A 27,970-nucleotide genomic window follows, 5' to 3' on the forward strand; every position below is an offset into this window, starting at 1 on the left:
TCGAATCACCTAAAAGAATGTAACTCTAAAATTGTTTATCTTTAAATTAGAGAAAAAAACATAAATTTTAGTATGTCTTCCTAGACTAAGAGGAAAAAGTTTATTCCTTTGATTTTTACAAGTTGAACAATTCAGCGCTTCAAAGGATAACCGTTCTGCCTTTTATTTCCTGAATAGATGAAATGCCAGTAGCTCCTTGAGCTTTAGTTAACTAAAACGCATTGTCAAACCAGGCATCATTGCCTTTTCTGCGGAGGACATCTGCGACCTGCTGCCTCCCGGATTCCTTCTGACTTCAGCAGCCTGAGGATTAGACACATGCGCAGGGTTGGTCTCTTTGTGTGTGCACCAGGAAGGGCTTGGCTTCGATTTACACTTCCCAACAGGGTAAAGATCTGGAAAGGCCACGTGTACCTAGAACTAAAAATGTATTATAGACACCATCTCTAAAATAAACAATTGTTTCTCTCTCCTTTGCCTTCCGCGAACCTGTGAAGTCCCCCACTGCTCTGTCCCCACTGCCCAGTTTTGAGTGACGAGATAGCAGCGGTGGAATGAGGATCCTTGTTCTTAGGAATCCACGCCTGGGCGAGTGGTGCCAGCACAGGACCCTGGTGGGAGCGGTACCCTAGGCGCGGGTGGCAGGCGGAGCTCCCTGCCGGAGAAGTGAGTGATGGAGTGCATCTTGCCAGCATCCTCCAGCCCTGCCACCCGGCGGGCAAGGGGGAGGGAGCCTAGCGGGCGCAACGGCCCGCCCCGCCGTCCCTCCCCCTCCTCCGCGCCGGGGAGCCGCGACGGTGCGCTCCGGCCAGCTGTGCGCTGCCGAGTGAGGCGCCAGCCCGTGGGTGCTGCCGGTGGCGGCGGCGCGGAGGGGGGCACAGCTGGGGGCGGCGCTAGCCGCGGTGCTCCCCTCGTGGTCGGGGGCGAAGGTGAAGACCGCTCTCAAGGTGCTGGTGCTGCTGAGCAGATTCGGGCCCGGTTCCCTGGTCCGGGTGCTTGGCGGCCCTGCTATCGACTCAGCGTCCGCGCCGGCAGGAGCCTGGGGAAGAACTGGCGGTGGCGCGACTGCCGGCGACGGCCGGCTGGATGCGAGACCTGCGTGGACCGGGCGGTGGACAGCGGTTGACGACTCCAAGAAGCGGATCACCTAGCAGAGGAGCCCGACCGCGCTGGCCATGGCCTCCAACTTTAACGACATAGTCAAGCAGGGCTACGTGAAAATCCGCAGCAGGAAGCTAGGGGTGAGTGTCTAACTCGGCTTTCTCCTTCTCCTCCGCTCCAGTGGCCAGGCGGCAGCTGGGGATGGGGGCGGGGAGAGATGACCCGCGCGGGTAGCAGGGCAGTCGGCCTTCCCCAGTCAGTCCGCTTGTTGCTTGACCCGAGGAGCGCTTGGCACCTGTCTTGGGGACTCTACACACCAAGGTGAGGGCTCTGGGCTGCCTAGAGTCCCCATTCTTAAGTGCGTTGGGCTCATGGTGACCATAGGGAGAAGTCCAATAGAACGCAGTGATTGTCAGTTCCAAAGATATATGATCTGTGGATATTTATTACATTCGGTGCAACCCACAGTGATTTCTCTCAAAAGTGTGCGCCTCCTGGGAGAACTGCTGTGTGCTAACAGCAGGTGTAAAAGGTATCTTTCTGTCTGTGTGTTTATATTCATCATTTCATGGTCTTTTTTCCCTAAGCACATTTCAAAATCCTCTTTTGATGCCTCTTAAGCGCAGCGCATTCCTTTTTGGCTACAGCAACGACTTTAACGTGCCCTTAATAGTTGCCCACTGGCTGACTACCTCATCCGCTGTTTTCCTGGTCTTATGTATTTTTGCCTGCGTATAGGCAAGTGAGCCTTGGTGCACCGCTGCAGGAAAGTCTGTGGAGGCAAAGTTTATGGAATCTTACTTTCTTTTTGAGAGGTGTTTGGTCTGACTTGGGGGACAAACAGTGTAGACCCGAGCAGGGAATAAGAGGAAAGACAGAACTTCTTTGGTGATTCCATAGATATTTTAAAGATATGTACTGACTGTCCTGAAAGACTTTCAATCAATATGGATTGAAAGATGGGCGTGCACCTGGAGAGGAACTGTTCAGACCTGATGGCTATGAATGGAGGCAGACTAACTTGCAGTGGACATCTCCAACTCCAAGACACAGTTGTGTGGCCGCCCAGGTTCACCTGGCCACAAGATGAAAGGAAAATTCAACTCAGTATACAAAAGAGTGGGGTTTCACCCATCTAGGCTGTCTCTGCTTTTCTGAGTTCATGAGTTCCTGTCCTTTGTAGAATCCTGGCTTGGAGGTGGAAAGTTCCCGGATTACTCCAATGGATTGGTGAATATTCCAACCTGGAGAAAAGAAATGAATGAAGGAGGGAATCATATTTATGCATAGAAGGGGGAACATTGTAAATTGAGAAATAGAAGTAGTGTGCCTTTGGGTAGTTGCAGAAAAGAATAACTTAGTCAGGAAAAGAAGATAGATCATCCCTCACTCAGAAGTGGTTTATGGACCCTTAGCTGGAGGCAAGGGATGGAGGCAGCAAACTGCCTCTTAAGCTTCCTCTGCTGGTATTCTCACCGAAGGCAGACCAGACAAAAGGACACAGAAATCCCTTCTCAAACTTAAGCAGATTACCAAGTCCAGGAAGCCTAAATAGCAAGAAATGCATAGCTAGCTAGGACAGCAAGCTTTATATTCCCCACTCCCATCCCTCAGCCCAGTGCCCCACCTGCATAAAAGAGGGAGGGGCAAGGTTTCAAGGGCTTTTCTTGGGTAGAAGATCATGCCTTATTTATATTTCTCAGAGATATGACTGACCTGGTAAAAACCTGCAGTTATCCAAAAAGACAGCGGCCCTTCACCAAGATCCTATCTGTGACCTGGCAACTGCCAGTCAAAAAAGGCTAGGCAGGATTCCTGCTAGGTGGGAGTCCTCTTTACTTGAACTTTGACTCCCTTTGCTCTGACACGGTGCTTGTTCCCTATCTATCCCTTCAGTACTGCTGAATTCTAGTTTTGTCGGAGACTACCAAATGTATGAACTAATGGAAGAATTAAGCCCCCTTCCTCATCTCAGTGAAATGTTTCTACACTCAGTCAAAGAATATGGGATGAAAACTAGAGGATCCTCTCCCTTCCCCCATTAAGCTATCCAGGATTACATACTGTAAAACTTCAATATGCAGCCGAATTATATGAGAAAGCTCAGGGAACATCCACCAACTGCCCCCAGGATAGCTAGACATTAAGAACATGTCACTCTAAAACACAATTTTCACCTAACCATGTGTGCTCATTCATATTTAGAGCAAAGAATGTTTTGCTAAACTCACTATTAATTTAAACATAAGTATTTTTAAAGGACAGGCCTCTTTGAAAACATTAATAGTGTGTCTGTATATAAACTATTTTTATCTTCCACTTCTTTTCTGTGTGAGGAATGGAACTTTAACATCTCATGTTTGAACCTTTTATTTTTTAAATAAATTTCCATTTTGGAAAGCATAATTTATTAAAGAAACTTTATAATATATATTTGTTTTCAGAATATTGTTACATTTAAAAAAGTTGAAATGGCAAAGCTCTATAGTTTGTTCTGTTTATAAGTAGGTTCCATGAGAGAGTAAAAGCTTAATTAAAGATAACAATGTGTGCACTTCGGAATTTAATTGTATCATCAAGCCCCAAATCATAGAAGTAGGAATTGGATAGGTATTAATATTTATTACCACTATGATGATATATGTTTCTAATTTATGGACTCCAAACTATACACTCTTTCAAACAAACCACTTGAAATTTTGTGGACATATGAAACTTCTTGCATGGTTTATAACCAACATTTTTGTATTTGTGCTGATATTTGTTTTATTATGAAAAGAGCTTATACTTTCAGAAATCAAATTTACAGAATTTTGTTGAAAAGTGGCCAGTGCAGGAGGCCAGTTGCACAATGCATATCTGTGACATAAGGAAATATTTGATAAAATGTTCTATTGCATCCCTTATTCTTTATAAATGAATACATAGCATCATTTAGAGGTGAAAAAGTAAAACATTTCTTGGTCTCTGGGTATATTGGTTTCAGGTTGTAATGGTTAGATGGCTTTCACAATGTTCTTTGATTGACAGTCTGCTCATTTGTGCAATCATTTATAAAGAAAAATTTAGTCAGTTTTGAGGTGTGTCTTGCTTCATCAATAATCATTTCTTCCATTTAGGAAAATTATATTACTGTTATCATTTTTGTTTTGTGAAGGTGATGTGTATCTTATATAGGCCTCAAACTAGCATTATAACTGAGTATTACCCTTGAATTTCTGATTCTTTGGCCTCCATCTCCAAAATGCTATTATTACAAGCACATTCTCTTTTGCAATGCTCAGGATTCAGGGTTTGGTATAGGTCAGGCAGAAATTTTAACAAATTAATTACATTCCCAACATATAAATACTAGTTTGAGAAATAAAATCATTTCTTCAATATTCACTATGTCTTTTAAAATCTTTATTAAAACACTGAATTTTATAGGTAAAATTTATACATGTGAATTTTTGAAAGTGTACCATAAATGTTATAGTAACTTATTTAAATACTGTGCAAAAGTTTCACTGCTTTTACAAACTTGTGCGTGTGTCCGTGTTATCTTTGAGAACCTTTGAATATCTTTAGATATTTCCATTCCTCTGCATACTTTTCTGTTTGAAAAATTACTGTCATAATTCACAAGCTACTGTAGTACCTGTGTTTGTTAAGAAAAGAATACTAAAAAATAATAATAAAAATAAAAAACATGCTAATGAGTTTTATCTCTAAGCCTTGATTATCCATTTTCTTCTGAACTCTGACAGATTAAATTCAAGCAATCAATGCACATATTACAAAATATCCAATTTCTTCTTGATTGGGACTAAACTAAGAAATAAGTCGCTCAAATCATTAGTGATTGGATCTCCTGCTTACTGACTCATCTATCAAAATAAATATTGAAATATGGAAAAATATCGTTTGTCACTAATATGGCTAAACAAAGTTTAGAACACTTCTTTGATTAAATCAAGACTCAGGCATCACATTATTCTTTTCAGATAATTTCATTCACACAGAGGATCCCTAATTATAAATGATCATGAAACAGAAATTATCCAAAATACAAAACTTTCTGAGTGCCAAGGTCATAACTACAAGTGAAAACTTCCATATTACCTCATGTGATTAGTGTTCCTTATTTTAAAAAGGCACTATAAACGTGTGTGCTGCTTGCAAGCATGTGTAAATAATGTATGAATGAGAATAGAAGAGAGTGCTCCTATTTAACTGCTCTTCCAAAGACCCCATGTTCAATTCCCAGCATTCACAGGGAGGTTCACAATAGTCTGTAACTTAAGAACTAAGGGTCACAATATCCTCTTTTCCTCTCCACAGGCACAGGCCTACAAGTGGTACACATATATGCAGCCCAAACACCCTTATACACAAAATAAAATAAAATTTAAAAATTATATATAAAACATAAATGAATTTTCATGTTAAACTTGGAAATATCCTACCAATATATTCCATTATGTGTGTGTGCATGTTTCAAATATGAAACGCTTTATGTACCAAGCATTTCATAAGAAATATTAAACATATTCATAGGAATAACTATTCTCAAGCACACACACAACAGAAATAAAGTGTTTTATTTAGAATTGGATTTCAATGCATTATTCAAAGCCTAGTAAATGATTCACATTGGTATATGAATATGCCAAAAGAGTGTCTTGAAGTATTTTGGTGTGTGTGTGTATAACTGTGCACAATAAACAAACAAACATGGAGTCCATGTACTTCATCAGATGGCATATAATGGTTTGTGTGATTCTGTGTATATTACAAAGTTATATTGTATTAAGTCATCACTACTCATGAACTCTTTTTGTACTTCTCAACATATTGGGCCAATCACATTTGATTTCCAAATTTGGTTGTTGGAGAAGACAAAATATGGAAAAACATACTTAAGATCTTAGATGCATGCTGATTTATGAAACTGATTGTAGACACAGTAGTTTCATGTTTCAGTCTACTTTTTATGACTAATTGAATTAATCTATCTCCTACCATCCCTCTCTTCTCAATTAAAACCTCGAGACATATATATTCCTGACCTAATGACTCTTACTTCCCATTCTTCAAACATGAGGCTCTCTCTATTATAAAGTTTTTGTCTGATAAGAAATGGAAGAGTGTAGTTGTTTATGAAAGGCAAGCGGTGAAGTCTAGCCCTTCTATAGAAAACAATCATCAAAACAAGCAGCAGAGCGTGTGAATCAGAGTTTTGTTCATTAGAGGAAGTAATATTTAGTAAATCTCTCTTTTGGATCACTAAAACACCTTCTTAAAGTGACGTTCTATTCTTTATAACATACTTTAGCAATGTGCTAGGAATTAGACGGAGTAGATAAATTAAAGACACAGTCTTAAATGATCAAAATAATGATCTTGACCATCAGAAACTTAAAATGAACATCCAAGATCATCATTATTGATATAAATATTCAGTGTAATTAAGATATGGTAGTTGTACTCTAATACTTAAATGTGTATTCATACTATTAAGTGTCTTAAACATAGAACATTGTTCAATATCAAGGATCCTTGATATTCATGTTTATGTATAACTAATTCTTTCTCATTGAATATGAATTGAGAATAAATCAAAATTTCCAGTAATTTATAATGTTTGTTCTAGGTTCATCTTTATACACACATATCATATAACATTACATGTTATATAATATATAATAGCATATATACTTTGTCAGTTATTTCTGTTTTTGTAAATATGTCTGCAGATAACAATTTGTAAATTTCAAAATAGAGAAAAGTCATATGTATATTCTAATTCCTATACATTATTTGTTCTGTATATTATTATATAAGATGTAAGCTTAGAAAACTGTATCTACATTAACAAAATTTATTTAATTTTAGGCTTTTAATCTTAAATGTACGTATGACCATACCCTATGATCTTTTAATTTTAAAAATGTGGAAGTGAACCATGCACTTTCCCCACATAGCTAGAAAAACTAAACCTAGATATGTGGTTGAATTAATTTTTATATGAAGTGATCAAGCATACAGAATTAATGGAAGACTGGAATTCAGGACGGAGTATATGAGAATTCACAGCTATATTTATGCCCTAGTAAATTTGCACATTATAGATGGTGTGGTGAAATTGAAAATACTACTTCTTTCCTTTGATATCAATTACCCTAAATTGGTGATTTTCACCTGTGTGTTGTGACCCCTTTCAAAGCTGAATGACCTTTTTACAGGAGTTGCTTAAGACCATTGGAAAACACAGACATTTACATTACGATTCATAAACATGTCAAATTTCTTGTTATTAAGTAACAACAAAATAATTTTACATTGAGGTCACCACAACATGATAAACTGTATTAAATGGTCACAACATTAGGAAGGTGGAGAATCACTGCTCTTAATACTCAATGAAATCCCTAAAATGATAAAATTAATAATTTCATGATATTCTGGTCAACTGTCTTTATAACATATACATTCTCAGTTTTCTTGTTTTCAGAAACATACAACTATGACTGATAAATTGGAGAATATGTAGTATATAAAGGATTTGTCTAATGCCACTAATGAAGTAGTTTGTTACTAACTGATATTTTTGTTAGACCAGAATAAGGCTTGAGGTAATAAATATCTGTGTAGAATTAGGAAGTAGTCAAACCTCTGCACTATTTTACACCAACCACATCATAGAAGCCAGAAGATAAGGTAGCAGCAACATAAAAAATACAAAAATTACCTTTCCCTTTTAATTTTCAGATGATACATAGACATCAAATGTTATGGAATTTTAGCTTAAAAAGAAAAGTAGCTTCTATCATAAATCAATCTCAATCAAGTAAGATTAGCTTGTTAGGAGGGAGTATAAAATATAATTCATGTAGCCTCAGATTAATGAATTTTGTCTCACTTTTCTTTTTTCTTTTGTTCCTTTGGACTCTCAAAACTTTGTCCAAGGACCACAAATCCTAGGCTGAGGACATTTCTAGTTTTTCTTTTTTTTGTTTGTTTTTGGTTTTTTAATTCTTTGGTTTTGGATTTTTAAAGACTGGGTTTCTCTGTGTAAGAGCTCTGACTGTTCTGGAACTCTTTGTAGATCAGGCTAGCCTTGAACTCACAGAGATCCCCCTACCTCTGCTTCCAAGTGCTGGGATTAAAGACATGTGCCACCACTGTCCTGACATTTTAATTAACTTTACACATAAACCCCTGTTAACTTTATTTTGTTACTCTTAGTCATTGTTTTTACATTGTATCACAATTTTTATAAGAATATTGTTTCTGTCCATCAAATTGAATGATAGATGGTGTTTTGTTTTAAATAGAAGATGCATATTGAATTGTTTTTTATGATATTTGGACTTATTAACAGTGACTGTAATTTTTGAGCATATGCAAGATATTTTGTATTCTATTTTATTGATCTATTATAAAATACTGTCTTAAAAACATACTAATACAATTACTGAAACAACTAATACATCAAAGTTCATGTTAATCTGAAATATAATAAAATAGAACTCAGTCATACTCTTTTCGTGTATACTACACTTTTCAGATTATAAAAAGTTCTCACATATCTTATGCAGTTCTTCCAACAGTATTTTTGACAGTACTAAACAATATTTAGTACATCACTTATGTACTAAAATCTAAAAGGAACAAAATATGTCAACAAGAGTTATAGAAGTTCATGCTGAGTTTGTGGATTTGCTGCATTGAAAGTATGGTTTTAACTTCAAGTTCAGCGTTGCATCTACTATATGATAGTTACCATCTTGCTGCAAATGTCAAAAGCAACACATTCATATGCACTCTCATAGATAAATACATTTTTTTCTTAAGGTTACGTATTCATGTGTGTGTTGCACTTGTGGCAGGCTTTCTCCCTGGACCACCATCTTGTCATTGCAGTGGCTTGTTAATGTGAACCAAGTATCAGCCTGTCTGCTACACCCCAGCTATGAAGTTGCAGATGCGCAGCACCGCCACTGCTCAGGCTGTTCAGGTTTTTGAGCATCAGTGTTCAGGTTCTCATCCTGTACAGCTAGCACTCTACCAACCGAGCCATCTCCATGGCTCCAAAAGCAAATATTCTTTTCTTCATTGCTCAACTGGTGTAAAGTTAACAGTGTCACTTTGATCACTTAAATTTATTTAGATTGCAATGAAAGAGAAATTTAGAGAAAGACCTTATACCACATTAACAATCTTTCTAGAGAATTCACTTAGACCACTCAGCATGCATCCATGTGCATTGATTGTGGCTTCACATTTGACTAATTTATTCTTTCTTGTGAGTCATGCAGGACCCCATATCAGCTGCTAGTGTTTAAGTGGAGTTTAAAACATTTAAAATATACTTTTAAGTGTTTAAGTAGAGTTTTAAAACATTTAAAATGTACTTTTTACCTTATGTGGTAGTTTGAATGAAAATGGTCTCTATTGGCTCATATGTTTGCATGCTTGATCCCCAGTTGATGAAAGTTTGGGAAGGATTAGGAGGTATAAATTTGTTAGAGGAGGTGTATCTCTGAAGAAGGTTTTGAGACTTCTGAAACCTCACAACATTCCCAATGTGCTCTCTCTGCCTCCTACATATGAGATGTGAGATTTCAGCATCAGCTCATACTGCCTGGCCCCATGCCTTCACTCCATCATCATGAGTTCTAACACTTGAAAAATATAAGCAAAATTAAGCATTTTGTTTTATAAATTGCCTTAATAATGGTGGCTTATTACAGCAATAGAAAAGTAACCAATACAGAAGTTAATACCAGGAAGTGGGTTCTTGCTTTGAAGATATGAACCATGCTGTTTGTAGAGAAATGTGAAGACTTTGGAACTTTAGAGTAGGAAAGTAGTTAAACACTGTATGTGGAGCTTAATAGACCATCATAGCAGGAGCTTTTTCAAGAAGTTTCATAAGTGAAGCATATTGGTCACAGGGCTATAGATTGTTCATGTGTTGATTTTGGGAAAAATAATGTGACTGTTTTATGCCCCTGTCATAAGAATTTGCCTGAGGCTAATTTGAAAAGTAACTGATTTCTTTAGTAGAGCAGTCTATATTGGCTCTGTTGTGTGGTTGTTAGTCATCACTCTTATGCTGGTCTACAATGCAAATGAGCAACTAGGGCACAAAGAAACACAAAATATAAAGTTTGAAAAGAAAAAAATCAGGACATTTAATGTTGGAGACAAGGCTTGTTCTGAAAGAGAAAAGAAGATTGAAGAGTAACCTGATCAGAAATATAATAAAAGCAAAGGTTCTTTCTGGGTGTCACCCCACCCAGGTAAGTATCTAACTTGTAAAAAGAAAAGGCCGGAGGAACTGAATGCTCTGAAAAGGCAACAATGAGAGTGGTTACAAACGTGGATCAAAACTGGCAGAGTTCACCTGAAGCTGATTTTCAAGTATGAAGTGTCATCCACGGGGTTCTGGCTTTAGACTTATGATAGATGTGTTAGCAAAAGGGTTGTGGAATCTTCCTCAACAGTTAAGAAGAGCTGTTGCTCTCACACAACATGTAGTAAATTAGTGCCTGCATTAATGCCCAGGAGGTATGGGATATTTACCAAAAAGTACTGTATGTGGAGAACGAAACAAGTCAAAGAAAGATATTTATGTTGCAGGTAGTGAAATTGAAGTACTGGAGCCAGCCAAGTCATTTGATGTCAAAGATGGAGATAACAGACTTGAAGTTTTTCCTGCTGGATTTTGACCTGGTTTTGGTCAATTACATTCTTAGTATTCCTCCATTCCTCCCATTTGAGATGATAATATACATTCTATGTCATTGAATGTTGGAAATGTGCAATTTGATTTCTAATTTTACAAGGAATTGCAATTAAGATATTGTCTTGAGTATCAGAGAGACTTTGAACTTTAAACTTTATAGCAGTGTTGAGTTATGAAAGGTTATGGAGATATTAAAGTAGGGATAAATGCATTTTGCATTTAGATATGTCCACAGCCTATAGTGGTCATGGATTAGAATGTAGTGATTTGTAAAAGAATATCACCCTATTTTAAATGTTTGAATAACAGGTCTCAGTTGGTTGAAATTCTTGGGAAGGATTAGGCGATGTGACTTTGTCAGAGGATGTATGTCACAGGAAGTGGGTAATGGTGGCTTTGAGACTTCAAAAGCCTCTCTTCATTTTCAGTGTTCTCTTTCTGCCCTATGCTTGTGAGATATGGGTTCTCAGGTACTGCTCTGACCACCTGCTGCTATGATCACTTTTCAACTCTTACGCTGAAACAAGAAATCCAATTAAATGCTTTATTTGATAAGTTGTATTAGTCATGGTATTTTATCATAGCAGTAGAAAACTAACACACCTAACATTTGTTTATGTGTATAATCTTTTGTTTAAGGTTATTAAATAAAAGACAATTTTATTTAGTGGAGTTTAAAATCAGGGGTTGTGATGCCTCCAGAAGTTCCTTTATTGTTCAGGATTATTTTGTCTATTCTATGTTTTTTGTTTTTCCATATGAAGTTCAGTGTTGTTTTTTTCTAGGTCTGTGAAGACATTTGCTGGGATTTTGATAGGCATTGCATTGAATCTGTAGATTGTTTTTGGTAATGTTACCAGTAAATAGAAACACATTTTCCTGAGTGCTTTAAGGACCTAGTACTAATGCTTTAGTATTATCTGTCATTTTCTGAATGTTTTATGGACTCTCTCACACTTCAGAATACTTCTATATTGACCAGATAGGTATATGCTCTAAGCAAAATTTTTCTACTGCCTGCTCATAACATTTACTGTAACTATGAACCACTAAATTTGTGTGCAAAATGAAATACATGTAACTCATAAGAACAAGTTGGAGCTCAGAAAAAGACTAAATCTATTGCCACTCTAATTGACAGCATAAGCATAGGAGACCAGGACCTAAGAATGATGTTGACTAATGTCTCATGCAGTAGTCAACTTTATTCAGTGCATCAGACAATGTATACTCTGAGGGTTAAGAAAGGTCACGGTGATGGTGCACACCTTTAATTCCAGCACTGGGGGGAAGAGACAGGCAGATCTCTGTGAGTTCGAGACCATCCTGGTCTAAAAAGTGAGTTCCAGGACAGGCTTCAAAGCTATAGAGAAACCCTATTGTCAAGAGACAATAACATCATCAAACTAGTTAAAGGCTACTGTAATCATCTGCATTTGCTTATTCTTAATCTTTGTTCTCCAGCCTTCCTAATTAAAAATAATGCAAAAAATGAGAAATTCCTTTCTGTTTAAAGTGGCACATTTTGTTGCTTGTAACAAATGTATAAAAATGACTAGATGGTATTATTTAAAAAAACTCTTAAATTTTAGGAGTAATATCTTAGAATAGTTTCTTGAGCCATGAACATTAAGTACTTTTCCTAGAAAGATATGAACATTAGAAATCATTTATGCTTGTACTCATTACTTGTTTGTATTAAAATCTAAGAATATCAGTACTAAAGTCTTGTTCACTCAAGGAGATACACAGAAGCTTTGGTATAATCAACCATTTGTATGATAATATTAAAGAAAGTGTGTGAAGCCCAAGGTTGAGTTTCCAGAACTTCAGAAGAGGAGAAATTATCACCCAAACTCATAACATATTTCAGACAAAGGTTCAGGACAATTCAATGATAGAGAAAAGACATCTGTCCAATAGATGCTGCCACTGTAATAAACAAACTGTGTGAGGATCAACATCAGCTTCACACTTTGAAACTCAGACCACAGATTTACGTGTAAAATTTCAAATTGTAAAACACTTCATAAAATCATGGAAAAATATTTAAAAAGTATGACCAAATAAAATGATCTTATATTTATGCCAAAAACAAGATCCATCAAAGGAAAATTTGATAAATTCCACCAAAACTAAATTTTTCTACTTTGAAAAATTCTATTATGATAATGTAGAGGATGATATGGTAGGAAGAAATACTTACAAACACCCTGCCTTTGACAAAGAACTGTCTATCTCCAAAAAAATCTTTCAAACTCTATAGAAATGTAATCAAATTAGCCTTAAGGCCTGCTCATAAGGAGGAATTTCATGCCTGGTTCTGTTAACTGGACCCACTACCTATGGCTGGTAAGGTCATACACTCCCTATGACTGGTAAGATCACACAACCTAGAGGAGAGTCTACTGCTGCTATTTCCCCAAGCCAATACAAACTGTATTTTTACACCCACAGAAAACTGTAGGTCCCACCCCTCATCAAAGAGGTTTGTTTTATAGAATATGGAAAATATTACAGAAAACTACACTGGTCAAAATGCAGAGAACAACTGACCTTGGGATGTACCAATCCAATTGATACATTTTCACCACAACCACTATGCCTAAAGCTCAGGGAATACCTGGTAAGAATGGCTACAAAGAGTATAAATTTCAGAGTACCAGGATTTCCTACTGCACCCATGAAATTAAAAATACTAACTGTACAATGACAACACCAGTTGACATGCCTGGTGTGGATGTAGAAATCTCACAAGACTCCTACTTTTAGATAAAGAGCTACAGGAAATTAATGACTACAGAAAGAGGGAGAATCAGTCTTCTCCAGGGATAAGTCCCCTAACTGATTATCAAATACTAAGTGACCAATCCTAAAAACATATGCATACATATAAGTAATGTTAAATGAACTTAGCTGTTTGTATTTGTATATTTATTCATTCATACATTTATATATGTAAGAATAATAGTTAAATAGAAACATGCCATGATTTTGAGATGGAACAGGTAATCACAGGAAAAGCTGAAGGGAAGAGTAGGGAAACAATGTAAAACAGTACTTATGTGAAAGTGGAAAACAATGAATGAAATTTCTAAAGACAAAAATAAATAGGCATTTATACAAATTGATGAACAGATGTTTGAGGTTCACCATCATTAACCATTAGGAAGCTGAATTTCCTATAGTAATATCTGACTACATAATAGTTGGCAAAGTGACAATAATAAAACAATGATGTCATTGAACACCACCAAAAATGCAAAAATACTGGGCTCTGCATATACTGGATTTTTGGGATCCAGTCTGTTTGGATACTCACCTTCCTGGACCTGGAGGGAGGGGGTAGGAACTTGAACTTCCCACAGGGCTGGAAGCCCTGACTGCTCTTAGGGATGGAGAGGGAGGAGGAGGGGGAGGGCGGGAGTGGGAGGGTGTTGGGAGGAGGGGCGGAAATGGAAACTTTCATAATTTAATAAACTTTGAAAAAAAATACTGGGCCCCACAGACACTGCTAGTGGGAATTTGAAATGGTTAAGACAACCCTCTGGAAAACAATTCTGAGTTTTCTTTTTAAAAACCTCTTAGTTTGAGTTATAATTAACAGTAATTGTGTGTATTCAAGCTAAATAAGGTGATGTTTTGATACATGTATACAATGTGAAATGATTACCACCATCAAGCTAATTACCACAGCTATCACCTCACGTATCACCCCATATTTCAGTGTGTAGAAAACATTGAATAACTTCTTCTTGAGGAATTTTTAAGCAGACAGCCCAATGTATCACATAGATTCAAAGTGTTGTGCATTAGTCTGTCCAGTTTATGTGTAACATAGAAGTGAATTTTTGACAAGTGACTTTTACTCTCTTTACTGTTAAAACTCTGGAAACCACTATTTTCCTATTTGTGAATTTTGAATAGACTTTTTTTAAGATACTACCTATAAAGGAGACTAGGCTGCATTTGTTTGTCTGTTCCTGGTTTATTTTCACATAATCAGTCCTCCATTTTTCTCTATGTTGTTTCTCATTTACTTCTTTTAAAAGACTAAATAGTACTGTTATGCTTTCATTAACATATGTATTTATCCATTTAACTGACATTTATATATTAACTGACAGTGAGATTAATACATAATCAATATTGTGATTGATGCTGCGAAAAACACCGAAGTGCAGATGCCTCTTTGATATGTGATGTCCTCTCCTTTGGATGTATATGCTGTAGAAAGAGCCATGTGTGAAGGAGTTCTGACATCAATATTAGATTCAAAATATTGTTTTGTCACAGTATCCTTATTTTCTTTGCCCTCAATAATGTACTAGGATTGCTTTTTATCTGTAGCTTCACCACCCTTTTAATCATCTGTCTTTTGATGTTAACCTTCCTAATAGATGCGTCATTGGTGTTTTCATTTACATGTCGCTGATTGTTAACCATTATGAGAATTTCCTCATATACTTGTCTATTTTTATCTGGGATCTTTGTTTTCTTTCTGTTGTTATTTGAGTTGCTTATGTATTTGGATGTGTGTGTGTGTGTGTGTGTGTGTGTGTGTGTGTGTGTGGTTTGTGTGCAAGCACATGCCTGTAAATGACCAGAAATCAATGGAATCACCTATGGAGATGTCTATGAGTTATTTTTGATTATCAATTAGTGTAGGAGGGCCCAATCTACTGTGGGAAGTACCGTTCTTAAACTTGTGGGTCTGGGCTCTATAAAGATATCCAAGCAAAGCAAGGAAGAAATCTAGTCAGCAGTGTACTTCCGTGACCTCTGCCTTGGTTCCTGCCTCCAGGCTCTTCTGTTGATTTAATTTAATGATGGTCTCTAAATTGTAAGGCAAATGAACCTTCTGGTCCCCATGTTGCTTTGGGTTATGGTATTTGTTTATCACAGAAGTAGAAAGCAAACCAGAACACCTTGTCATATAACAGAATTGGTCATAAACATTAACATGTTTCTTTCTTAGTTATTGAGGGCTCTATCTTCTATCTTAAGTTTTCAAAAAATGTAGTCTGAGATAAACATATGATTTCAATCTATAACCACTTAAGAAGGGTAGTAAAAAAGTTTTAACATTTCATTTGTTAAACAAATTAATCAAATATAAAGTCATCAGATTGTCTCATCTAACACAATATCTTTCCTTTCTTTCTGCTTCATGGAATATGTATTTGGATCCAGAGGGTAACACAGATAGTGAGTTCTGTGCTCAGTGAATGTACAAATAGCTACAACTAGAGAAACTATGATGTGAATGTGAACTTGGCCTTGTCCACATAATTTCAGTCTTTCTTAAATTCCCCTTGGATCATACTCCGCTATATTTTCCTTTGGTCTCATTAATTATTCCAGATTTCTAAAATATTATATAAATCTGATTTCAGTCAGATTACTGGAATAGTAGAAATATAAACAAGTGTATATCGATTGCATTTATATGACTACAAATACTTTAGACGATTGCCCTTATTTTTTATTGTATGTAGATATGTTTGGTGTTTCTTATGTATTTGGGGGAATATTTTGCTTCAATTTATGTCTAACAAAAATGATCTTTTACTTAATACCTGATAATTTATATAAGATATATATATACATATATATATCAAATTTATATAAAGTCAGTGAATTATGATAGTTATTTTCAGTGAAGTCTCAGAGAACGTAGTGTGCTATAGAGAGCAGTTGGCTAGAAAATGCCATGCCCTAGCTAAAAGGAGCTAGCTAATGCTTAATTTTTTATAAAATACATTTTACAATTTTAATAATATCCATTTTCAAAATTTCTGTGAAAGCACTAAAATTAGCTTTATTAAGAACAAATACAAGACAAGCAGATAGATATGTTTATTGACCTTTCATAAGGAAAGAACAGAGGGAACAGATTTTTATAGAATAACCTACCTAAATTTAAAACTCTATTAATCTCTGGGACATTAGCTTTAGATGTTTGCCTTATATTGAACTATCTTTGCTTCAGCTGCTCTTTTGATTGTTCTATATAATTATTTACTTTCAAGTTTGCTATAAAATATCAAATAGTATGCAAATTAAGATATTTTAAGCTAGAGAGATGGCTTAGTGCTTAAGAATGCTTACTTTCTTCCCTTACAAAAGACTCTGTTTAGTTCCCAGTACCTGATATTCATTGCTTGTAACTCCGGTTCCATACGTCCTCTTCCAGCCTCTACAAGCAGGTGCACATATACGATGCACATCAACTCAGAGAAGCCCGCATGCATACATATAAAACAATTTAAAAATAAATTTTTAAAGTTGAACTATCTTTAAGATTTATGGCATTGATTTGACGTTCTCTTTACTTTACAGTTTAGCATATGGTCTTACATGCTACCCTACCACCACCATATCAATGCTGCTGCATGGACAGGTTACTTAACATTTTAATATTATGGTAGAAAGACAGTGAATCTCAGACAAGTAAGAACACACACTGACTCAGAAACCTCAGTCTTCTACACTGAATTCTTATCAGAATCTCTATGGTGACTATTGCACCATATCACATTGCATAGTGATACAGTCGACTCTGATGACCAAAAGGTATCAAATAGCTCTGAGAATGCCACCTTAGACTACAATCTGGCTTTGTCAGAATACTTTATAATTGCTATAGCATTGGCTTCCCTGTGGTGTACTTTATGTATTCTAACACATAAAGCCAGGTGCCTCAATTCCTAATGTGAAAGATAACATCACAAGCGAGTCCCTAGAAATCTATCACTATCAATGTTCTCTCTTTGATTCCCCAGCTTTAATGGTAAATTGATGGTGTTTACATTGCTAAATGTAGTCCAGGTTAAAAAATATTTCTATTGGTTTTATTTTTGATCCATTAAAATGCTGTAATAAAGTAGTTCCCTAAAAAAAGGATAATTCTAAAAATAGGTGTTCTTCCTTATCACTAATGAGGATTTTCTGAGCATGTGATTTTTGTAATTAACATGATTTTTTTCAGTCTCCCTCTTATATTGATGACTATAGTAATTTGTCTCTAAAGGAACTTTCCACATATTTTTGCTTCTTAAAAACCCTTTAGATTGTTGAAATGATGTGAGTTTCAACTCAAGCATTTGAATCTCTTCAGAGATCAGAGGAAAAGCTTGGGAAAGAGAAACATTTTGTTGAGTGTATTGACATATTATGTCTGCATCCCGTTTGTAAATAATTGTCAAATTCCAAATGGCAGCATCCCATAGACCTGGAACACTCGTTTCCTTTAACCTGTTGCTATTTCAGTTTCAAAATAACAACTACTGATTTGACTTTCCACAATTAAGCAGTATCACTGATTCAGAATGTTTTGTATTGAATTGTACCTCTTCAGGGCATTAATTCTCTTTGCCTTGAGTAAACAATTTTTGATGCATGTTTAGCACAACACAGGCAGGTAGGTTATAATTACGTGACTAACTGTTGCTTATATACTACTGTGACAATGTTATTCACGTGAATTGGTACCTGCAAAAATGGGAACCTGTGTGGAGGGTGCCAGAGTAATAAATTGGTTGCACCATGACTTGAGAGTTCCAGGCACCATTAACTGTAATGGTAGGACTAGGGTTCAGTTCTTCACAGGATTTTTTAGTGTCACCTCCCTTGGTGGCACACCCTTCCCAGAAGTCCAGTATCACCTAGGAATCCTTCTCCTTTTAGATCATAGTCCACTAACCCTCTAAGGGCTCTTCCTCTGCTATTGGTAATTAATGATCAAATAGCACCAAGTGGGCAGGTGCCCTCCTCCCAAACTGCTACAAAAATTTCCTCATTGGTCTGCTTTTGAAAACTGTTTTCTATTTTCCATAGGACCCTTTAATTTCAATCCCCATATTTTTATTCTCAACCCTGAACACTATCTCCATCAATTAGGCACTTTAAGTTTTGTTCATGTCTTTTTTTCTTCTATTTTTTATTTTCTGTTTTTATTGTTTTTCTTTTCTCCCTTTTATTAAAATTTTCTCATATAATATATCCTGATTATAATTTACCCTCTCTCTATACCACGCAGTTCCTCTCCACCTCCCCTCCTATCTAAGAGGTTTCACTCTCTTTCTGTCTCTCATTAGAAGAGAAGAGGCTTCTAAGACATGTCAACAAAACATGACATAATAAAATGTACTAAGTTAAAACAAACACTGTCACATCAAAGTTTGATGAAGCCCATCAACAAAAGGAAATAAGACCTAAGAGAAGACACAAGAATCACAGACCCACTCAGTCACACTTTCAGGAGTCCCATAAAAACAGTATACTGATTATTATAATTTATGCACAGAGGACGTAGTGCAGACCAATGTCCACCTATGCTTGCTGTTTCATTCTCAAATGATTTCAAATGATTTTTTTCTCAATTGATTAAGAGATCTGTCTTCTGGTGTCCTTCAAATGAACCCACCAGTTTTTTACAGAACATTAACCCCAAACACACAAAAAAATGTATCTTCTCTGCACCTCATGCAACTTTCTCCAAAATTGACCACATACTCAACCACAAAGCAAGTCTCAGCAGATGCATGAAAATTGAACAACTACCCACATCCTATCAGACCACCACAAATTAAAACTGATTATCAACAAGGACAGAAAGAATAGAAGGCTTACAAATTTATGGAAACTGAAAAACACTCTACTGAGTGAAAATTTGTCCATACTTTCAATCTTCAGTTTTGCTTGTCCCAATTTCTGTGAAGAATTTCCTGTCCAGCACTGCTTATATCAGGCATCTAAATATGGTGCATTACCCAGCATGGCTAGTCCAGTCCCACCTCTCCTTCTAAAACTCCTCAGTGCTAGGCCTGCGAGGGAGAGCTGGGCTTTCCTTATCTCACAGCATTCAGTCATCACTATGTCTCCTAGGAACTGAACATTGAGTCTAAAATCCTCAGTTCTTTCACAGAGAAACATTCTCCATCTCTAATTTAAAGTTCAGGAGTTGCCATGACTTTAATGATTCTTTTTCTATTTAACTGTCTCTAGGATAACCCTTATATCTCTGGCATGGTTGATTTTCTAAATTTCAGTTAAAAACCTGTAATTCTCCCTCCCCTTTTAACATTTCCCACAGTTTCTCATTACCTAAAGTAGTAATTAAAATTAAAGTGGCAATGCAAAGCTGTCCACAATGCCCACCATTATTACACTTAGCTTTTTATTGTAATGTTTTAAATATACAAGAAATTACAGGGAATCATAAACCTCTGTTTATAAGCTATCTACATTTACAAACATTGCTCAGGACTGTTTTTCTGCTCCATTTTTTTGAAGCAAGAAAAAGTTTAAAACTCATTTAATCCTCTTGATAAAAACATGCACGAAGTTTTAGGGAGAATTCACTGATATAAATTGTAATATGAAGATACATGTCTAGGTATTTTATTTCAAAAATCATGTTAGCTGGTGTTCTATGAATAAGCCACTCTTCATTAATAGGCATTTTAAGATTTCAGCTTGCAAAAACACACTCACTGAACTGTGATTGTAACTCAGTTAAAGAGTACTGGCCTGGCCTTGTGAGGTCAAGAATTCATTACTCAGGTGTGTGTGTGTGCACGCATGTGTACATTCATGTACGCCTTATAAAGGCATTCATATTCATGTGTGTAGCATGAATGATAAAAACCCAGAGACAGCTATTAGTGTTCAAGTTGAAGAACAGAAATGCAAAGCAACCAAGCCACTATAGAGATCTTACCACTGCCAAGGCTCAGACAAAGGGAAGATCTGGCATACTATCCACCAACCTCAGACTTTACACTCCGCTGAGTTCCTGTCTCTTACCCTTTATATTCCTCTCTCCACCTAGACATATTTCTCCTGTCTCCACTTCTATAGTTCTGGGATTAAAGGTGTGTGATCCCAAGTGCTGGGATCACCATTGTGTGAGCTCTGTTTCTATTTTAGACAAATTCAATCTTGTGTATTCCAGGGTTGTTGGCAGAAGTTTCTGTCCTGCCTGGTCCCACACCATTCAGTCCCAAAGAAACACACAGAGCCCAACATTAATTATAAACTGGTTGGCCTATTAACTCAGGTTTCTTATTAATTCTTACATCCTACATTAACCCATAATTCTTGTCTGTGTTAGCCACATGGCTTAGTACCTTTTATTAGTGAAGGCATTCTCATCTTGCTTCCTCTGTGTCTGGTTGATGATTGCAGACTGAGCCTTTCCTATTCCCAGAACTTTCTTATTCTTGTCTCCCTGCCTGTACTTCCGGCCTGGCTACTGGCCAATCAGCATTTTATTAAACCAATACAAGTGACAACTCTTTATAGCATACAAGACCATTGTCCCACAACACAGGGTGGCCTTAAACTCATAGAGATCCATTTGCATCTGTCTCCAAAGTCCTAGGATTAAAGGTGTCTACCTCCACTCCCTAGTCTGTATGGCTGACTAGTATCTGTCCTCTGATCTTCAGGCAAGTTTTACTACTAAACCACTATTTGTGTGTGTGTGTGTGTGTGTGTGTGTGTGTGTGTATGTGTGTGTGTGTGTGTAGGGGGTTCATGCACTTATGTTTGCAAACATGCTTGCACATTCAAGGCCCGGTCTGAGTTTCATCCTCTATTTCTCATCACCTGGTATTTGGAACTAGATCTCTCAGTGAACATGGAACTCACCCATGTACTAAAACTAGCTGAGCAGCAAATATAAAGATCATATTGTGTACCTCCTTAAAGGTGGGATGACAGAGGGTCTCTGCCTCATGTACCTTTTAGGTTCTGAAGGTCCAAATTCAGGTCTTTATGCTTATACTTTATAAATTGAACAATGTCTCTACTCAGAGGAAATTCATCTATATTTTAATACTAATCTGATCTTAAGTTATGGTTTTCCTTTAAATTTTCTTATGGTATTTTTTACTAATTTTTTGGGTATTGGAAAGAGCACATTTATGCACTTTCTTTTGGATTTGCATTTTTATGTCTTATTTATGAAGTTATTGCCTGTGGAAAAATAATTTACTATTTTCAATTCTAATTGTAGAATAAGTACTTTCAACTTTTTTACATGTCTTTCATCACTTAATCTGTTTTTTTTAGATGTGAGAATTTGTAATCTGTTTATTCCTATTGACGTAGGCAGTTTTCACCCACATTAAATATTCCCATACATAAATTTGTTAGATAAATCTAACTTCTAATGTTCCTTCTGTACATGTTAAATATTTACTGTTACTTGACTTACAGTGTTTGCTTTTGTAAATGAAAATTTTCCAACGACATTTTCTATTCAGATGCAGTGGTTGGCAACAATGTTATATTTAGTCAGAAATTGTATAGTGATTGTGCTAAGGCATTGCTTTGTTCAGGTGCCCAGAAACATCAATGTAGCAGCATGTACCTCACCTTCCAAGAGTAAGTCTTCTAAGGAGTTAACCATAAAAATACACAGTTGGTATGAGTGGAGACACACATGAGACCAGGATGAGGAAAGATGGCAGGGGAATTATGAAAGTCTCTGCTATTGAGAAACAAGGAGTTCCCAAGGGTTGGAAATTGTTGGGTGACTGTTCATGGAGGAGGCTCCCAAGGTGAGTATGTGGGAAGGATTCTACAGGCAATATACAAAATCTTAGTGTCCACATGGCATTTACTAGTATGAAGTGCAAAGTTCCTCATGGCCAAAAGTCTTTAAGTATGTCATTAGTTCAAATTAGTCACTTTTGTAGAGGTATTGTCTAGATTATCAGGAGCAGAATTAGAGACAAAAATACAACGTAGAATAGTAGCAAAAATAATGCATGAAGGAAACTGGGCAGCAAACAGAGAAGAGCCATGCTGTCACATTCAGTGAGTAAAGTACCTTCATATACTGCTTATGAACATTTTCAGATTGGTAACTACCCCTTCTGATCTTTTAAATATATATGCCTTTATTCATATAATTTCTTCTATTTACATTATGATGGCTCATTAAAAAGGCTCTTTATTAATATAATTTATTTACATTTATTAAACAATGCTTTGTCTTCCCTGACTCCTTGTGTTATGTATAATGCTTTACATGTATCCTTTCCCTGATTTTGATTATATTTATTCATCAATACATTAATTTATTCTTAATTATTCTACAACCAATAATTTATTTTGTGAAGTATCACTTACATGTAAATTAGAATTTTGATTTAATTAGTGTTTTATTAGATTCCTTGCACACCACTATTTTTAATTTTTTTAAAGAACACCAATTTTAAGCAAAAAGATGTTCTTTGAACAAACTTTGTCCAGACATTTACAATTTTGAGTCAAAGTGATTGTGATAAAAATTCTGAAAAAAAAATAGAGAATTCCTATGAAAGTTTAAAGTGTATTTTTTCTGATTTCTGAGTTCTTTTCCCTTTTAACTTTACTATTTGATTGATATGCTAATGAGTGATACAAGGACATCTTTAAGATAATTTTAACGTTAGTGCATTATAGCTAGAAATGTGTACATACACACACTTATAATTTCTCTATGTTTGAATCTGCCTATCAAGAAACTAATTAAGATTATTTGTCATTTTATAAAACATTAGTTATTACTAATTTGAAATATTGACATTTTAGCCACTCTGTATAAAGGATTTTTCTTTTGAAAGCAAACAACTTAAAACCACTGTAGAGCATTTAAGGTGAAGTCTTTCCTTCCAAAATAAACATAGCATGATGCAGTGCCATTTTCCATTATAAACCTAAACATCTTTGAGTTATCATGAATCTCTTAGTAAGGAGAACAAAGTTCTAACAATTAGTTTTACTTTGCATTTCAGAGAATAGAGTTGATTTGGTGATAGGAAAGTACAAAAAAGAGGCATCATGGTTGAAACATCTTGTATTATCTGTGTCAATTCTTTTGGTATTAGTCAAACAAGAAATTATTTCATCTAGTAACTTCAGTCTAGGCATTCAAAGAAAAAACAATGAAACAAAACTTCCACATAATTCATGTTGGAGTCCTTATTATCTTTGGATGATTCATAGTTTAACTTCAGAATATTTCTATCTACTTTTGTTTTGTATTAGGTGTTGGTGAACTCGTCTATTTTAAAAATATTTTAATTTTTTTCTATCGTTATAAAAATGAGCACAGTTCTTAAAGTAAAATTCATGTAACATACAAAACTGTAAAGAGGCTAGACTCCCTTACCGACATCCCCTCCTCATTATTATTGTTGTCATTACGTAAATTTTACAAGGCAACTTTTGATTTCTTTCTTTCTTTTTTACAGTCAACACACTTACTGAGCAACTATTGTATGCCATGAACTAAGACAAATCAGTGAATAAAAATAAGAGAATAAGTAATAAATGGCACTTGATTAGAAATACTACCTTCTTTATGTGAATCTGGGATAATTTTCATTTTTTTTACTTGAGACTTTCTTATCTTTGTTTATCACTTATTGCATTGTGTCACTCCTGACCTCATTCAGATTGACAGTCCGTTTGCTGAAGACCTGAGTTCAATCCCTGGATGGAAGGGGATGGAAGGGATGGAAGGGGATGGAAGAGGAAACAGTCTCATGATTTCCTCAGATCTCCATATTCTGTGCCCACACAGAGAAAATATGATGGCGGTAGAGATGGCTTAGCAGTTAAGAGCACTTGCTGTTTTACTAGAGAACTTGAATTTGATTTCCAGCACCCACACAGCAGTACACAACAGTCTTCAACTCCAGTCCCACAGGGTCTGTCACTTCCTTCTGGCCTTCACAGGCACCAGACATGCAAATGGTGCGCAAACATATGTACAGGCAAAACATACATTAAAAAAAAGAAAACAATAGAATAATAAAATAAAAGCATGACAATCTTGCAAATTCTTGGTAAACAAATGGATCAAAGAAGTACTTTTAAAAATCTATGTTTTTGCAGTTTTCTTTCCTTAGGATCTTAAGCCTCTCCCCCCTTCTCTCTCATTGTGCATTCGCATGTGTATAAAGTATTCACATTTGTGTGAGGCATATGTTGTTGACAATCTGTGTCTTTCTTGGTGATTCTTCACTTTATTGATTGAGGCTCTCCAGACCTTGGAGATTACCAGTTCTGGCTAATCTCATTAGTCATGTCGTTGGAAATACTCTATGGCTGATCATGACGGCTAGGATTACAGGTGGTTTTTGCAGTTCTTTGCAAATTTCATGATGTCATTGCTTTTTTTTTTTTCAGATCAGTACTCCACCATGTCAATGTTCCACAATTTTCTTTATCCATTCTTATGGTTTGGGGCATCTAGGTTGTTTACAGGTTCTGGCTATTATGGATAATGCTGCTGTGAACATAGTTGAGCAAGAGTCCTTGTAGCATGATCGAACATTCTTAGAGTGGCAATGCTGGGTCTTGAGGTAGACTGATTCACAATCTCCTGATAAACTGCCATACTGATTTCCAAAGTGGCCGTATAAGTTTGCACTTCCGTTTTGTATTTTCGCCATGTGTAATACATGAATGCTTTTGTATTTTGTAAAAACATAGCTAAGTATGCATTGTTTAATAGATTTTTCTGTACATAAAACCACAGCACCACAGTGGTTGCTTTCTTGTGTAACTTTTCTTAACACCCTAATGACATTGACCAATCTAATTGCAGTGGAAGGCTAGTTTAGGCACCCTCTCCACTATTACTAGGAGTATTGTCTAGGGTCATCCTTGTGATTTCCTGGGAATACATTAAGAGGAATTTTTCTACACAGATATCAGGTTTTAAGCCTCATTGCAATGGGGAATACTTAGGAGGGGGAATCTAGGCTTATGACATTGCTTTAGGAAATGCTGGAACTCAGGTAAAATGTAAATAAAGTAGCAATTGTTATAGGTGCAAAAAAGAACAACTAAAAGGGGTAAGTATCAGCTTTGAGGCTTGATAGAAAATCAATCATTTTCCCATGAAAAGTGGAAATTTGTGCTGCCTGTGAGATAGGGTGTCTAGCAACCTCTTAACTGAATCTCTGTATCTTGGTACCAATAGAAGCTTCTTCTCCAAGTTGAAGGGACAGCAACTCTAGGCATCTGTTTTGTTCTTATGTACATAATTTCACACATCAAAGTATCTAACAGGGTTCAAATGAAAATATAAATAGTACTGATGAGAGGACATCCTTATGTGTTGGTAGTATCATTCAGAAAATCATTTATATTAACTTTACACCTAGCTTTAATTTATTCTTAAATGGAATATTCTAACATTTAATCTAATGTTATGCCTCACAATAAATATAGAGTTAAACATTTTTAATAGGTATGATTTGTAGATATTATATAGTTTGTGTAAGTACACATTCTTGTTGAACTCCTTTTACCCATGGATACTGTCTTATAAATAAAATTAAATATTAAAGGTTCTATATTTGCTAAACTTTAATTTCTGATAAATTTAGTCTTAGTACAAAACTATAAAGTTTGTGTAAAGTTTTTCATATTTTTCATTTAGTATTCTGTCAGAACATGTATAAGAATAAAAACATCTATCTTATTTTTTAATTGAATTTATTGAGCTAAACATTTTCTCTACTCCCCTCCCTTCTTCCCCTATCCTCTTCTATTCTCTCCTATGGTCCCCATGCTCCCAATTTGCTCAGGTGATCTTGTGTTTTACTATTTCCCATGTAGATTAGATCCATATATGTATTTCTTAGAGTCCTCATTGTTGTCTATGTTCTCTGGGATTGTGAACTATAGGCTGGTTTTATTTGCTTTAAGTCTAAAAGCCACTTATGAGTAAATACATATGATATTTGTCTTTCTAGGTCTGAGTTACCTCACTCAATATGATGTTTTCTAGTTCCATCCATTTGACTGCAAATTTCAAGATGTCATTATTTTTTTCTTCTGTGTAGTACTCCATTGTGTAAATGTACCACATTTTCCTTATTCATTCTTTTGTCGAGGGGAATTTAGGTTGTTTCCAGATTCTGGCTATGACCAAAAAATGCTGCTTTAAACATAGTTGAGCACATGTCCTTGTGATATGATTGAGAATCCTTTGGGTATATACCCAAAAGTGGTATTGCTGGGACTTGAGGAAGGTTGTTTCTTAATTTTCTGAGAAATTGTCAACTGATATCCAAAGGAGCTGTACCAGTTTTCACTCCCACCAGCAATGCAGAAGTGTTCCCTTTACCTCACATCCTCTCCAGCATAAGTTGGTATCAATGTTTTGATCTTGATCATTATTACATGTGTAAGATGGAATCTCAGAGTTGTTTTGATTTGCATTTCTCTGATGGCTAAATGTTGAGCATTTCCTTATGTGTCTTACAACCATTTTAGATTCCTCTGCTGAGAGTTCTCTATTTAGGTCTGCACCTCAATTTTTATTGGATTATTTGTTCTTTTGTATATTTGAAGATCAATCTTCTGTCTGATGTGCGGCTGATTCTCATTCTGTAGGCTGTCGTTTTGTCTTGTTGATCTTATTTTTAAAACATTATTTTTCATGTAATAAATGACAATATCTCAGATTTAGACATGTATCTATTTAGATACATGTATTTAATTAAATACATATATTTATTTAAATAACTAATAGTTTAGTATCTATTAAACTATGAGATTTATGTTCAATGACAGCAAAGAAAAATGAACATTTAGTTACAATTAAACTCAAGAATATTCTATAACATAGTTCACATTAGATAGATATTCCCTTTGTAAATTACTAAACCAAAAAAACGTATCATTTCTAATTCTTCTGATATGGGTAAAAAATTCTATAACTATCAATAAACTGATGACATAATGGTTATATGATGTGGTTGGTTGCTAGCATAAATATTTTTGAGAAAAGAGAAGAAACCAATATATTTCTGTGTTTCAGCAAGGTTATAATATGCCAGGTCAATCTCATTCACAGTTTAATTGTGTAATATCTACCAGATTAATAAGGTATCTGTTATGTTAATGGCTAGAAATTAATGCTCAAAGTCTTCTAGTGGAACTCCTAACAGTGGGAGCAGGTTCTTTCTCTGACTCTATTATCTACTTTTGGTATCCTTTCCTCCTACTGAGTTGCCTAGCCCAGCTGTTCTAGGAGAGAAAGTGCCATGTCTTACTACATCTTGATATACCATGACTGGCTGATATACATGGAAGGCCTGCCCTTTTCTGAAAGAA

At 35.8% G+C, this 27,970-nt stretch overlaps 1 protein-coding gene across 2 annotated transcripts in view; it reads left to right on the plus strand.

Annotated features, from left to right (window-relative positions):
- Window positions 1–890: 890 nt before the first annotated feature.
- Dok6 (docking protein 6) overlaps window positions 891–27,970 on the plus strand; it is a 367,856-nt gene continuing 340,776 nt past the window's right edge. The window contains exon 1 of one of the 2 annotated variants that reach the window (XM_085676334.2): window positions 891–1,241. In XM_085676334.2, the coding sequence (XP_085532460.1) occupies window positions 1,176–1,241 (66 nt within the window). In that variant the 5' untranslated portion in view covers window positions 891–1,175. The remainder of the gene's footprint in view (window positions 1,242–27,970) is intronic. The other variant, XM_048419471.3, reaches the window with a different exon arrangement.

This window comes from Myodes glareolus, chromosome 13 (assembly GCF_982192425.1).
Source record: "Myodes glareolus chromosome 13, mMyoGla1.1, whole genome shotgun sequence".
NCBI lineage: Eukaryota > Metazoa > Chordata > Mammalia > Rodentia > Cricetidae > Myodes > Myodes glareolus.